The 15740-nt window shown below is 41.8% G+C and overlaps 1 protein-coding gene across 1 annotated transcript in view; it reads left to right on the plus strand.

The window, feature by feature from the left end:
* The first annotated feature begins 4917 nt into the window (after window positions 1-4917).
* Cdc42bpa (CDC42 binding protein kinase alpha) overlaps window positions 4918-15740 on the plus strand; it is a 220885-nt gene continuing 210062 nt past the window's right edge. The window contains exon 1 of the mRNA XM_032914650.1: window positions 4918-5532. Within this exon, the coding sequence (XP_032770541.1) occupies window positions 5355-5532 (178 nt within the window). The 5' untranslated portion in view covers window positions 4918-5354. The remainder of the gene's footprint in view (window positions 5533-15740) is intronic.

Raw genomic sequence — 15740 nt, forward strand, 5'->3', positions numbered from 1 at the left:
GTACATACACTATACCTTTATCTCTCACATACATACATACATACATACATACACACACACATGCACACATCTCATACAAAACCACATCTCTCTCTTACACACACTCACACATATACATACCACATCTTTCACACACACACACACTCACAGATACAACTTTTTAAGCCTACTTTTTTTTTTTTTTTTTTTTTTGGTTCTTTTTTTCGGAGCTGGGGACCGAACCCAGGGCCTTGCGCTTCCTAGGTAAGCGCTCTACCACTGAGCTAAATCCCCAGCCCCTTAAGCCTACTTTTTGTTGCGTGTGTAGGATTTAAGGACTGACTACTCTGCACTGTACAAGCTGTTATAGGGTCTTGTCCCTGAAGAGGCTAACTCTCCTCCCAGTGATCATTGGTTGCCTTTGGTTCTCTGTCTAGGGGTGGGACCCCACAAAGACTTCTTCCTTCCCTGTTAACGAGACCACTGATACTGCCTGTGTTCCAGTCTTGTTTATGTAGCCATTTCTAGGAGAGGCAGTTTCATAGGAGACTTACTGGTGTTTTGGCTCCTACAATCTTTCTACCCCCCGCCCCCATGTCCCCTGAGCCATAGACAGGAACTATGCTGTATCTGTTGTCTGGGCTCTCCAAAATTCAGTGATTCCTGCATTGTGTCCAGTTGTGGTTTTTGCGATGGTCTCCATTTGCTGTAAAGAGTTGTTTCTTAGGGGACACAAAAAGGTTGCTGGGTACAGGTCTAGAACTAGGTTTGTGGGTTTAAAGAGGGGCAGAGGCTTGGGGATTACAGTTATTTCTTTGTATTTGCTGGAGATTGCTTTAAGACCTCTCCTCACTCCAGCTCCCAACTGCACAGCACAATTCAAGGTTGTCAAGTTCCTCATATATAGAATATTTGTAAGTAAGTTACACATGCCCTCGTACATACTTTTCAATGCCTCTAGATTATTTTAAATGCCTAATATAATAAAATGTGATGCAACTAGTTATTATACTGAGTTGCTTATGGAATATAGATAAAAGTGCATATTTTGTTAGTATATTTTCCGTCTGTGGTTGGCTGACACTACAGACCTTAAACCTTCAAATATGGAGGTCTGACTTTACAGTAAGCCCTACTGTGCATGATCCTTGCTGTTGACTCTGTTTAATTAATGAATACATTTCCGAGTGTGCAGGTGTGCGTTTGTGTGAGGTTGTAAATGCACTGATATGGGACTTGCTGAGTAGGCTAATCCGGCAAATTGGTGAGTCTCAGGGATCTGTCTGACATCGCCTCCCTTGCGCAGAGGCGAAGTGCCCTCCAAGTGCCCATGGTTGTGCTTAACTTCTTATGTTGACTTCTGGAGGAACTGAACACAGGTCCTCCCACTTGCATGGCGAGTACTTTCTCTACAGAGCTATCTCCCCAGGTCCCATTCTCCGTTATTGAAACTGCTTATTCTTGAGTAAGATGTACCAAGTTAAGCACAGGGCTGGTTGTTCCAAATATTAATTGGTACATGGCGTCTTCTATTCTTAGCCCTGAGTTTGAGAGTTAATTGGAAAGCTTGCACTGGGGGCAGTTTAACCACATTTGTCCTTTCTCAACCTACCATTTTACCTTTTGGTCTTTCTTTTTTTTTCCCTGAAAGATTGGGTTAATTGTCAATATCTTTATAAAAGTTTCTGGTTATTTCAACCATACTGGGTGTTTGCTGTGCTCTACATTTAATCCCTGGTTCTTAAACTGAATTCCACAAAGACCTTCCCCCAGGCTCTTTTCCTTAAGAGCACCCTGCCAGACAGCCCGTGTTTTGAGGTAGCACTTCAGGCGCTCTACCACCACTGGGCCAGGCCCTTTCTTTGGCTTAAGCTCAGTTTCATTAACAAGCACGTTCACACTTCAACTAGAACATTTAAAATAACACCCGCACAACGTGTTTAGTGTTTAGTTAATTATTAAGTCTCTAAGCTTGAATTATTCAAGCAAAATTGATTGGGTTCAACCTTCTTCCTTCTCTTTGTGCTTAAAAAAATAAAAGGCAAAATAAATTCTCTCCTCTCCTCTCTAAATAATTTGGAAAAGGTTATTTAATAAGTTTCAATAACCTGGTCTGTGGGTGGTATCCAAGGGCTAATTAGAATAGGTAGAGAGGACAGGCAGCTTGTGTCCTTTGTTAAAAATTGTGTTTAAGGCTGGGGTGCGGTTCAGTGGGCGAGCAGCCCGTTTGCCACCCTGCATTCCCTTCCAAGCCTTGGGAAAAAAAATAGCATCTGCAAACAATTCGTATATTTCTATTACCAGCTAGACATTTAAAGCGCACCGACAGAGTTTACCTTCCTCTCCAAATGTTTTCTAATTGTTTAAGAAATTCATTTTACTTATTTTATATGTGCACATGCATGTCTCTGCATTTTTGTGGAGATCAGAGAGCAATGTGTGAGAAATGGTCTCTCTACTTCTACCGTGATGGTTCCAGGGCTAGAACTCAGGCTGGCTGGCTTGGCAGCAGGTGCTATTCTTGATGAACCATCTGGTCTCCGTGTGCTCTTATTTATTTATTTATTTATTTAATTTTTATTACTCACTCTCCTGAGTAAATGAACTTGTTAAAAATGTGTTGACTTTATCTTAAAAACTTGGAGTGGCTGAAGAACATTTCTTGACCCAGATAGATAATTACAGATGAGATAAAACTATCCCTTCCTATGCAACGTCTCTGTTACAATGTGTAGAAAAGAAATGTAGACACCAATAGCAAGGAAATAGCAACAGTAACTAATATCAAATGATATCTAGTTCGGGGTCAGGTTTCACATTTATAATTCCGTTACTTGTACAATTAAGGAACAGACCCAAGTAAAGATGCTATGGCTGGAAATGATTAGCCTTTTGTCTGGACCTATTTAAATATCACTCGCATATCAAGAACGCATTGGAAAATAATGCAGCCCTTATTGATGCCAGGCAAGAATAGATTTGGAAAGTATAAACTTCAGAAAAGGTTCACCACATTCTGGGAATTACGGCAACTTTAACCTGAGCCTTCATTTTCAGACTTCATATCTAGGCCTTCATTTCTAGTTCTCCCTCTGCTTTTGTATTACTGAGACGTAAGAATGGTTCATTACAGGCATTGCCATGGAAAACGGGTGTGGGGAGGGAATATAAAATAATCACGTTTTGGAGGAGGATCACACTTGGGGGTGGGAGCTATAATAGAAACTCGGTGACCCGGTTTAGCTGTATCTTCCAGGAGCATTTTGGAGGGAACGCTTGCTCTCAAAATCCTAGATCACAAAACCGCGGAAAGGGCCCGACCAGCAGCAGGTGTCTTGGCTTATCAATGACTCGCTTTTGCTGCATTGCTATCAGGCCTCAGAGTGGCTGTTCCTGTACCTGAAACGTGTGCTGACAGAGGGGGCTGTAGGTTTGGTGGCGGTGGCAAATTGTGTTGATTGGGGGAGCTGAATCTCCGAGGGGAGCTTGTAACCTTGACTGAAGAATAAAAGGCATACATGATCTAGGATCTTTCTAGAGGAGAAAACGCCAGGCTGCACATTGGGAAACTTTGGGAAACAGAAAAAGGGAATCTATCTTTTGAGGTCCCTCATGCACGACGTGGATGGTGGAGCAGACCAGTCTTTTTTTATTATTTTTCAATCCTGGGGGAATGACACAAATGCTGTGGATTAGAAACACAGGAAATTAGGACTCTGGGTCGTGGGAAAGCCGAATAGGGGGCACGGTGGGCAGGTAAACAGCGTCGGGAGTGGCTGTCTTGTCTTAGAGCGGTTGGAAGCCTAGGGAACCGGTGCGGGACAGACGGCATCTCCGCAGACGTGGAGGAAAAGGCCGGTTGTGGGGTGGACACCGCGGGGACCCCGGGCGGCTGCGCGGCACAGTGGCGCAGTTCCCAGCCCGTGTCTCACCGGGCCATCGCGTTCCACACCCGAGTCGTCCGGGACCCCGCTCCCCATCTGGCTGCCGCAGCCGCCGCCGAAGCCCCAGGGGCGGAGGCGATCCCCGCCTCTCCTGGGCCCGGGCTCCTCTGGGCCGCAGCGCACTGCTTCCAGCGGGGTCGGGGGGGCGGGGCGCGCCGCCATTTTGGATCCGGACAGTCCACGAGCCTCCGCCTGCGCGCCCCGGCGCCGGGAGCGGCCTCGCGGAGCCCAGGGCGCGGGCGCGGGCGGCACGGGCGCGAGCGGCGCGGGCGGGCGGTCGGCGGGCGGGCGGGCGGGAGGGGAGGCGGGCAGAGGAGGAAGGGAGTGGTTGGGAGCCGGGCTGCGGCAGCCTCAGGTCTCCTCGGCGGCGGCAGCGCCCCCTCCCCGCGCCTCAGCCGCCTGCGTCCGTCAGGAAAGATGCCCTCAGCCCAGGGCTGTGAAGAAGGGACCCGAGTCGTTGCCCGAACCGCGGCTGCCTCCCGCGTCCTCTGAATTCGTCAGCGCAGCCCCTCGCCGAGGGGCGGCGGCGGCGGCCGCGGGCGCGAGCGGGGCCCGGGCACTGCGCCCGGCGGCACGGCGCGGCCGCCAGCGGCCTCCGGCAGGCATGGAGCGGGCTCGCGCGGCCAAGTAGCCGCCGCCCCCGGAGCCGGGAGCGAGAGCCGCCCGCAGCCCGCCTCATCCCGGCCGCGCCGCCGGCCAGGCCCCGGGAGAAGCCAGGAAGAAGATGACGCGTCCTCGCCGCAGTCCGCTGGAAGCAGGACTCGCTGCAAAGCCCTAGGAAGAAAGAGCTCGGAGCGGAGGCTCGGCGTGCTCCGAGCCGAGCCGGGAGAGCCGCTCCGGGAGCTGCCCTCCCTTTGCCGCGGAGGACTCGCCCAGGAGCTATCGGAGTGGAGGTTGGGAGCATTTGCAGCAGATTTTTGGCTTTCCCTCCCCCTCCATACATTCCCCCCTCCTTTTTCAATTTTTCTTCTTCCCGGGAAGTGAATTGCTGATGCCAAGGGGACTTTATTCATTAATGATGCAACTGGATTCGTTTCAGGATTATGTTGCACGAATTGAATTTTGAATGAAGGAGGTCCTTTTTTTTTCTTTTTGAAAGAAGTGTTGATTCTTTAGTTCGTTGTACTTTTAATTATTATTTTTATTTAAATATACAATTTAATTGTATTATTCTCTTAAAAATATTAAATCTATATTTTATGGAAACTTACCCTCAATATATATATGTTTATGGGTGAAATTGAAGACGCTTCCGTTAAGTGAGGTGACTGGTGTATTGGATGTTTAATTCAGCACCGGCATTGCATGACAGTTGTTGAAATAACAAGTGGTTTATTTTTAAAAACCACATCTTTAAAATTTTAGGTTCAGATAGTAACAGTAGACATCGTAAGGGCATTTAAAAGAAAACCAGCAGAAATCGAAGCAAACATGTCCGGAGAAGTGCGTTTGAGGCAGTTGGAACAGTTTATTTTAGATGGGCCAGCTCAGACCAATGGGCAGTGCTTCAGTGTGGAGACGTTACTGGACATACTCATCTGTCTTTACGATGAATGCAATAATTCTCCATTGAGAAGAGAGAAGAACATTCTTGAATATCTAGAATGGGGTAAGTTTTATTTTTAATACTCAATGTGTGGCTGCTGGGCATGAGCAATGTTAACTATCGTGAAAATGATGTGTGCATCCTTAACAAAAGAACAAACGCCAATTAGTCAAGACTTTTCCCTCCTAGTTTTTCATAACTATTTGCCAGGAGTAAAGCTGTACCTCTTTAATTGTTGCCTTGTTGTTTGGCCTTGCCGTTTGTGAACTCATTGCGTTTCGCGGCAGCAGTAGGAGCTTTAAAACTAATGCTGGGGTGGGCAAAATCGGATTATTGAGCACAGTTGTCACAGCCATTCAGTGGGAGGGTATTTGCTGGTTTTGACATTCCTTCACAGCCTTTGGAAATCACTGGAGATGAGAGGAGATTGGAAGTCCCTGCGTTCATTTTAGGACAACAGGAACGTGGAGGTGGTGATCAGTGGGTTTAATTTCATCTCTGTATAGCACAGGCAAGACAAACTACTAAACTCGGATATTCCAAAAATTACCAGGTTCCCGAGACACAATAGAAATAGCGTGCCTTGGGGCTGGGGATTTGTGTGTGTGTGTGTGTGTGTGTGTGTGTGTGTGTGTGTGTGTGTGTGTGTGTGTGTGTAAGTAAAGCAGATATAGTTGGAGAATGTTTGGAGGCAGCTCCACTTGCCTTCGATTTTATCCTAAATTGAACTTGTCTACACTGGCTAGATGTGACTCAGGCGACCTGTAGCAGTGGACTAGATCAGTGATGCGGGCAAATGCTGCTGCATGTGACCTTCAAGGTAGAAGGCTTGTCTGAACTCCTGGAGCCTCTGATGTCACTCACTGGGGTGAGGGAAGTCTGACAGAGCAGTGACCATCATTGCCCAGGCTGGTAGCGAGTGGTACTGTAGCTCTGGAAGGATTTGGGCCATCTAGAATTCTGTGCTGTTGAAATACTTTTAGCTAGCTAAATGATTTTTATATTGAAGATCTGTATTCCCAACTAAACCTTTATTTTCTGAAGTAAAAGATTTAGTGCCTGTTTTTTCTGTTTTCAAGTTCATTCAGAATTTGTTTCTCAAGTCACTTTAAGAATGCCTACACGAAGCAGTTTTAATTCTCCAGTTTTCCAGTATTAGAAGAGTGATTGCTAGCAACATGAGGCTACGAGCTTTAAAAGATGTGCAAATATGAACGGGAAGATTGCACAGAGCAGTCTGCCATCAGCTGGGAATGGAAGAAATCTTAGGCAGTTGTCAGGCAGCCGCTGTCTTGAGAGTAGGTCATTTTCATATTGGCAGTGACTGTGCGTCTACCTGCCTTTTTATGTGTAGGCTACAATCTTTTATAGAGCATGTGGGATTTTACACCAGTGTTTCATAAACTTAGGAATTCTGTGGTGTTTCTTTTTTTGAAGACTTAAAAGGTTTCAGTACTTTCAGAGTTGGGATTTGAGCCCTTCAGTCGTGGCTTCACAGTGATACTGTAGTCTGTGATTATGAGTGTCATTTAATATCCTTTTCTTCAGTCATGGCTTCACAGTGACACTGTAGTCTGTGATTATGAGTGTCATTAATATCCTTTTCACTTGCAAAAACAGTAGGAGAACTCTTTGTGATAGCAGTGGCAAATATAATTTAAAATAGTGTATGATGTAAAAGAAAATGCATTTCCATGGCTTCCTGAAGGGTAGTAGTTTTATGCTGTGGGGTATTTTGCCATCTTACTAAAATAACCTGTGTATCTTCCATTAAGTATCTTTTCCTGGATTTCTGCCCTATGTATATGAAGACACTTTACACACACACACACACACACACATACACACACTTACTTATACTAAAAAGTAAAACAAAGATCAAGTGTTTGGCTACAATCACTATATTTTTTATTCAAACCCCCACCCATGCCCCCAGAGGGTCTCATGTAGCTCTTGAAGTTATATGTAACTGAGGCTGGCCTTGAACTCCCAATCCTTCCATCTCTCTCTACCTTTTCAGTGCTGGCATTACTGTGCACTATTATGTGCAGACTATATAGTGCTGGGAATTGAACCAAGGGCTTTGTTCATGCTAGGCAGGTACTCTACCAATTGATCCCAGTCCAAATTCACCTTTATGCTTATTAATAATTTCATGTCTTACCTTTTTAGCTGTCTGATATATGGTCTGATGAGACTCTACAGTCTCATAAATCATTACTGATACTTTTAAAAGATTTATTTTTATTATTTTAAATGATATATATGTGTGTGGGTCTGGTGTAGGTTTGTGCTGTAAGTGCAAACTCCTGAGGAGGTCCCAGACATCTGATCCCCTTGGAGCTGGATGCTGGTGGTTGTAAGGTGCCTGACATGGGTGCGGGGAATCAAACTCAGGTCTTCTGGAAGAACCATTTGCCCTCTAAGCTACTTACTGAACCATCTCTTCAACTCCAAGAGAGAAGTTTAAAAATTAAAAAAATATATATTTCTTTTTTTTTATTATAATAGTTACATCATTTCCCCTTCCTTTTCTTCCTTCCAAACTCTTCTGTTTGGCGTCTGTTTTCATTAATTGTTTTACACACACACACACACACACACACACACACACACACACACACACACACACGCCTAAATACATAAATACAACATGCTAAGTGTGCATAATGTTTCCTGTATTTATGTTTTCAGGGGTGAATATTTGGTTTTGGATAATCAGTTGGTGTGCTTTTCCTGGGGAAAGAGAATAGAACTTTTAAGGAATTATTTTGTGTACTTTAGGCTCCTAAGCCTCTGGTGTGCTCTTCCCTTCATAAGAATTATAAGTGGAGGGGCTAGAGAGGTGGCTCAGCAGTTAAGAGCACTGACTGCTCTTCCAGAGGTCCTGAGTTCAATTCCCAACAATTACATGGTGGCTTACAATCATCTGTAATGGGATCTGATGCCCTCTTCTGGTGTGTCAGTGTTCTCAAACATTAAATAAATCTTTTTTAAAAAAAGAATTACGAGTGGAAGTGTTGCAGAGATGCAGCGTAAGTGGTTTTATTTACTGCCTTTGATCTGTTGGGGAGCTTAGATTAAGAAAGATAGTATCTTTTCATTCTTTCTTCATTTATTAGTCTATCACTACATTTTGGGAAATATTCTGTGTCGTTTTCATTGCAAAAATGTATAAGAATATTTAGATTAGGTTTTCAGATTGTGAATTGTCTTCACTTTAAATTTTTAATGAATTATTAACTCTTTGGGATGGGAATTTGTAGTAATATAATTAAGGTCAAATTTGACAATTTAGAAAAAAAAATTGACAATTTAGATTTGTTTCAATATGTCATCTTTGGCTAGATTTTAGTCATTCAAAAAGTGTTGTCTTTGAGTCTTTAAAAGACCCAATAATTGAAATAGAACAGTGTAGTTAAGCATTCCACATTACATGTTAAATATTTGTGTTTGGTATTTGCATCACTGGAAGTACCACCAGATGCTCCACATCTGTATGCCAGGGATGGCTGGTTACTTTTAAACATGTAGTCAAGAAAACTTGACTATTCCAAGTCAAGCATGCTGCTTTTCTTTCATAGCATTTCTTGGTTTTGGTGCTGAGGAGGAAAAGTAGAGTAGGAGAGAGGAAGAAGGGATTACGTCAGTGAGGGCTAGCCCAAGGGGATAAAACACCTTAAGACCATAGGTCACTTCTGAGCCTAATGACATTAATACATTATTTTCTAGTTACAGCCAGCAAGACGCGGAAAGCTTCCTTTCCTTTGATTGTTAAATTGTTGAAAAGATTTCTACTTATAGTCAGTAGGATTTGAAAGACTTTCTTTGATTTTTAAGTTGTTGGAAAGAATTTTGGTTTCTGTTTTTGTTTGTATTCAAGAGGTTTGATGTCAGTGGTGGTTATGGTTGTTAGAGTGGAGCTATAGAAGTGAAGTCACTGTGATGATGTAAACTGACTGTTCATTACATCGTTTTTCTTCTACTTTGAAATGAGAAGTTTGAATGTTAAGGAATGACTAATTTATTTAAAAAGCGGATGTAGGATGACACTACTCAGAACAGGAGGCCCTGCAGGATCCCCTGTATCTGTAGTACTTTTCCAGACTTTCTGATCTTGATGTTATAACACTTCGTGTCAGTTGTCATTAACTGATTTCATAGCTTACTCAGCTTGTCTGCTACACCATAGAATAGTCTGATGATTACACTTGCCAGGTCATATCAACAGCTATTGTAAGATAAACATTTCCTTTTATTAGAAGTTAGTTAGCATGTTTATTTATTTATTATTTTATTATTGAGACAGGGTTTCTCTGTGTAGCCCTGGCTGTCCTGAAACTTGCTCTGTAAAGGCCAGGGTGCCTCAAACCTGGAGACCGGCCTGCCTCTGCTTCCTGAGTGCTAGCATAAAGGAGTGCACCACCACCGCCTGACATAGAATAGCTTTGACGTTTATTCTCAGTGTTTTCTTGTGTGAGTTGGGGTGGTGACGGCTTGATCGGAAAGAAGGAATGGAATCGTTTCTAGGATACTTTGTTTTGCATGTCTGCTGTTCCTCACGGTTAACTTTTCCTGAGTGGACATATTCATAATACAGCATTGTTAAGATATTCATGAATAGGGGTTGGGGATTTAGCTCAGCGGTAGAGCGCTTGCCTAGCGAGCGCAAGGCCCTGGGTTCGGTCCCCAGCTCCGAAAAAAAGAAAAAAGAAGAAAAAAAAAGATATTCATGAATACAGGTGATTAAATTAATTTTAAATAAGCTCATTTGGGATCATTGTAAATGTGTTTAAAATATAGGTAGGACACTTGTTTCCTTTACACTAGTCGTGAAATACTCTGTTTTAAGAATGGATGTGGTTTATCTGAACCAGTGCTGACATGTCTAGAGATACTCTGTTAGTGATAGTTTGCTGTTGTACCATTTCTCTCCCTTTCCCCTTTCTCCCCCTTCTTCCTGCCCACTTCTTTCTGAGGGAGTTGACAAATAATATTGGTTATTGTAACAACTTGCAGTATTGATTACTTAGTAAACTGTTTAAAATAATAGTGCTCTATGGATGAGAACAGGATGCCAAGGTTCACATTTTAAGAATTTTAGAAGTATTTCATATGGAAGCAAGGCATACTTTACTATAGCAGTGTGAATAAATACTATAATATGTTGGAAACTTTATGAACTGTCCCATAAGTCTTAGGATGTGATTACTATTATATACTAAGTCCAGTCTGCTTTAGGGCAAAAGGACTGAACTTGGCACAGTTTTATTGTGCTACTCAAATCTTATGACTGCCAGGAAACTGTGTGTAAAGCGTGTTCTTTCTCATTCAGTTGGGTGGAATAGTTAAAAAAGAATCAATATATAAAGTCTAACCAACATTTAAAAGCTAGGCTAAAATAGAAAGCAATCAAGTTCATCATACACAGAAAGAGTAAATATTGGCATGCAAGTATGTGTTGCATTTCCCCCTTCTGTATCTTACAGATTGAGATGAGAGGAGTTTGGAGTGTTGTGTGGATTAGAGGCGAATGGAATGCAGGTTTATATGTCAGCTGCTAATGACAATATTAGAAGTATGGTTCTGTTTTTGGAAAGAATATGTCAAAGATCCAGGACAACAAATAGATAATGTAATAAAGGGGGATGTACACAGGGACCAGAGCAGGAGAGGGGAGGGGCAGAGGGGACTTGGACTAGGGAGAGGTTGAGTGGCCAGTGTGAGAGAGAGGACTCCATTGTGCTCCCAAGGTAGTGTTTGAGTTTAGCAGAAAGATTGGCTAATGCTAATCTAGATGAATATACTGGATATAAGAATTAACCTCAGTCCTTTGTATTTTTTTAAGTGGTAATTGCCTCTTATTTTCCTTTGTGGCAGTGATTAACTTTCATTGGTTGTCAGAGATGTAATTCACTTTTTAAATTTAGGGATAAATAATAGTAGTGTCTTGGCAATTTCTTTCTATTCCAGGCCAACTCATGGGAATTTGCTAGCTTCTCATTCTTGTCACTCATAGACCATCAGTGAAAGTGACTTCATGTTTTAGTATTGAAGACCATCAAGTGCTCAGCTGTTTCTGCTGAATCTGCATAAGTTAAGAAGTGCTTTCTAGGGGTTGGGGATTTAGCTCAGTGGTAGAGCGCTTGCCTAGGAAGCGCAAGGCCCTGGGTTCCGTCCCCAGCTCCGAAAAAAGAACAAAAAAAAAAAAAAAAAAAAAGTGCTTTCTAAAATCACTTCTTTTTGAATGATCTGTGCTTTTAAGTATAAACTATCTTGGACACAAGAATGAGTGTTCTTTGTTGTCACTGCATGGAGGACTGCCCCAGCAGCAGACAATTTTCTCTTCCTCCCCATTGATGCTGTTCAAAGCGTTAGGACTGCTCTTCTCCCTAGCCTCTCACCCTTTGCTGGACAGTTTGCATCTCTCTTTTTAGGCAGTAGGTGAGAATGGGTAACCTTCAGTTGGTCAGCCTCTCATCCGGTGGTCTTGGATCTGCCACTGGTATAGAGCTGCATTTGACTTTCATTGGAACTGGAGCCAGTTTGTCTTTGAATTCTTCTTTGAACTCTGTTTTTGAATTAGGGCTTCTTCATCTAGTTTTCTTCTCTAGTTTCAAAGGGTGTTCCTTGAAGAGGTGTGTGTCCGTGTCCGTGTCCGTGTCCGTGTGTGTGTGTGTGTGTGTGTGTGTGTGTGTGTGTGTGTGTGTTTGTGTTGTAAATGTGCACAAAATCCTGTAAGTTTGGAAAATCACCTCAGATATAATTCAAGTAAAATATTTCAGGTTATCCTTGAATTTACAAAGTTTATCGGATTACAGAATCATCAGTTTGAATGCTGTCTGTAGAGTTAATGGCAAGTATTCTAATGGGTATTCTTAGGAAAGGGTTGTTCCTTTGTAACTTTCTATTGAGGTTAGAAAGAAACTTTGAGAAACTTGAATTTAGCTTTGAGTAAGTTATATTTTACTCAGTGCCAGTAGACTTCTATTTGTGTGTGAAAGGCCTGCGACCTGAGAGATAAATGTAATCGTGGTGGAGTAGTAATGGTGCTGTTGGTAGAATGATGTGTAAGACACACACTGCTCGCAGAAGTCTTGGGCTGAAGTCACTGAAGACCTGGGCTGTCAACTCCTGGATGGCTGAGATGTCCTTATGACATACTTCTTAAGTGAACTAACTCCCCGTGGGAAGGCAATGACATGATTTTAAATACAGAAACTCTTACTTTATTTTTATAGCCCCAGTTACTATAATTTTAACATGTTACAAAAGTATTTTGTGCCTGAAAAAATTTGTTCATTATAATGTTTAGAAAGAAAATGCCAATGCCAACCAACCAGAGCTTCCAGGGACTAAACCACTACCGAAAGACTAGACATGGACTAACCCAGGGCTCCAACTGCATATGTAGCAGAGAATAGCCTTGTTGGGGCACCAGTGTAAGGGGAAGCCCTTGGTCCTGCCAAGGTTGGACCCCCAGTGCAAGGGAATATGGGGGGGATAGTAAGGGGAAATACCTGTATGGGGGGGGGGAAGGGGAGGGAATGGGGGCTTATGGACAGGAAACCGGGAAGGGGAATAACATTTGAAATGTAAGTAAAGAAATATATCTAATAAACAATTAAAAAAAAAGAAAATGCCTTAAAGTCTTGCAGTTTCATAATTCATTGTGTTTTGTTTTTTTTTTCTCCTAGGGTAACAGTGTTTTAGCTAAGCAATTGGTTTCTGTCCTCTCAGTTTGTGGGGACTTTTGTTAGTATGTATAATGGTGTATGGTTTCATGTGTCAGCATCTGTTTGTTTATATGTATTATAGAGAAGCCAGACAATCGCTCCTCTTTATTAAGGAGAAACTCATGCACAACTGGTGTTATTTTGGCAGTGTGGACAGCTAGAACTTTGCGATTATTGTAAAGTTTTGTTCTATGTTTTAGCATGGTAGATAATGATCCTGGAGGACAGTTAACCTGATGGTTCAGAAACAAGTGAAGAACTTTGGACTTAGACTGCATCCTTTCATTATTGGCTAGGTGATCTAGGCAAGTTACTTAACCTCTTGAATCTGTGTTATATTGGCTGTAAAGAAGTAGACAGTACTATAGTATTTTACCGAAAGATGAAAGCCAGTTTAGAAGTTTTCCCCATGACTTAGGGTTTAATTTGTTGGCTTCAGTCTCATTCTGATTTTTTTGTTTGTTTTTAATACTGGATCTCATGGAGTCATTGAACTTAATATGACCTTAAACTTTTGATTCTTTTGCCTCCACTTCCTAAGTGCTAGGACTAGAGGTGTGTGCTGTTATGTCTGGTTTCTATAGTGATGGGAATTGAACCCAGGACCTTGTGTAGATGCCAGAAAAGCAGTCTGCCCCCTGAGTTATATCCTAGCTTCCATTCTGATTTTTAAATTTCTATATTATTTAGCTTGAAAATAAAAGGAAGAGCTAAAATGCCAAATTGGGGATTAAGTTTAAGTTAAGTGTATACTAACGCTAATTAAAGGATATAAGTAAATTTATTTTGCTATCAACAAGCATTTGTATCTTCTTGATAATACCTTATTAAATTGTTATCACTTTAAAATTTTTATTTAATTGTATGTGTATGAATGTTATGCACATCTGTGCACCATGAACATGTCTGGGGCCCACCAGAGGAGGGCATCAGATCCTTCAAAATTATATTTATTTGAAGGTGTATTTCTCAGCTATGCAAACAATCTTAGGTATTATTTTAGGATGGTTTGCATTAAATGATTTGTTCTTTTTAGCTAAGCTATTGAGGAGAGGAGTAGATATTAAACTAATAGCCACTCTTTTCCACCATCAGTAACCGATATTACTCAGTGACTAGTTAAATTTAGTTTTGTATTTATGTGACTTCAATCTGAAAATTAGTGGTAGAATTCTAAACCTCAACTCAGAAGGTTAAATTTTTTATTGGTGTGGTGTTCATATAGTACCTTTTATGGACTAAAATTAGGCAGCACCCACAGATCATGTGATCTTTCAGTAAGTATGAAGAAAATGAACACTTTCCACAAGTATTTCCTTAACTGCATTTCAAGAGACACACTGCATGTTCCACAAATTATGGGTTAATTGGATGTGTAGGCTGGAAACCAGTGTTTTGGACACATGCCTTTGTACCTTATCATAGAAAGTTTCACAAGCTCTGAACAGAAACCTTGTGCAAGGTTGGCTTAGATCACTTTAACTGTGGAACTATGAGAGGAACACTGGGTTGAATTTGGGACATTGTGGCCACATTAGGAAACTGTAGGCTATGTCCAGAGTCTTGAAGCATGTTATGTAAAAAGCACTTTAAAAAAAATTGTCAGTGTACTCAGAGCATAGACACAGGTAAGGGTTTGGCACATTTACATAATCTAGAAACCAGGGTAGCCGAATTTTAATTGGGGGAGAATTCAGCATTGGATAGGAAGTTCTCACCTATCCAGTGTGTTGGAGAGTTCTTACATGCAGCTTCTGGTTTGCAGAGGTATTTCTCCTAGCCTAGTGGTTGGTTTTATTTTTTTCCTCCTTTTTCAGTGAAGCACGGTCATTTTCTGTTCATGGGTACAGAGAAACTGTAAAGTAGAACAAAGTTAATTGGATTTTATGAGTACTTTATAAAAATGATATAATTGTCCAGTTCTACTAGGGGTGGCTAATACCCTAAGTAACCCATATATGGTGAAAAGCAGTGAGCACTACTTAGAAGTGTTCTGTGCTGAGATTTAAAAAGTTCTTGCTTGACATGACTAAAGCCCCGTTTTGAATTGCATCACTTACTCCCTGTGGTTTTGTCTTGACCAAAAAATTACAATAAAGAAATATTTAAAAGTATACTAAGAGCTCAGGTGTTCAGTGAATCTGACATATTAATATGGGACCAGAAAGCATTTCTACTGTGTACCCACACTTTCTTAGTGTTTATGGTTAGACCCACACTGTTTGCAAGATTAGCATAACTTCTATTTCTGACTTTTAAACTGCATGCCTTTGTCATGTGTCAGCCTCTGTGACGGATGCACACAGCACTGACAGTTCTTCCAGAAAGTCCGTGGCTGTGTTAGTTGCTTGAGGTTGTGATTGATGCTATCCTCATGTTTCTTTTGCCTTCATAACTGTGAGGTAGTATCAGTTAAGTACCTCATGAGTTTTCTGCTGTTTTTGCGTATCTGGCCTGATTTACTTGTATTAAATTGGGAAATATGGTTTTATACATTCCTGGGTCTTACTATTTCACTTTGTTTTCCTTTCAAAT

The sequence above is a fragment of the Rattus rattus genome, chromosome 10 (assembly GCF_011064425.1).
Source record: "Rattus rattus isolate New Zealand chromosome 10, Rrattus_CSIRO_v1, whole genome shotgun sequence".
Classification (NCBI taxonomy): Eukaryota; Metazoa; Chordata; class Mammalia; order Rodentia; family Muridae; genus Rattus; species Rattus rattus.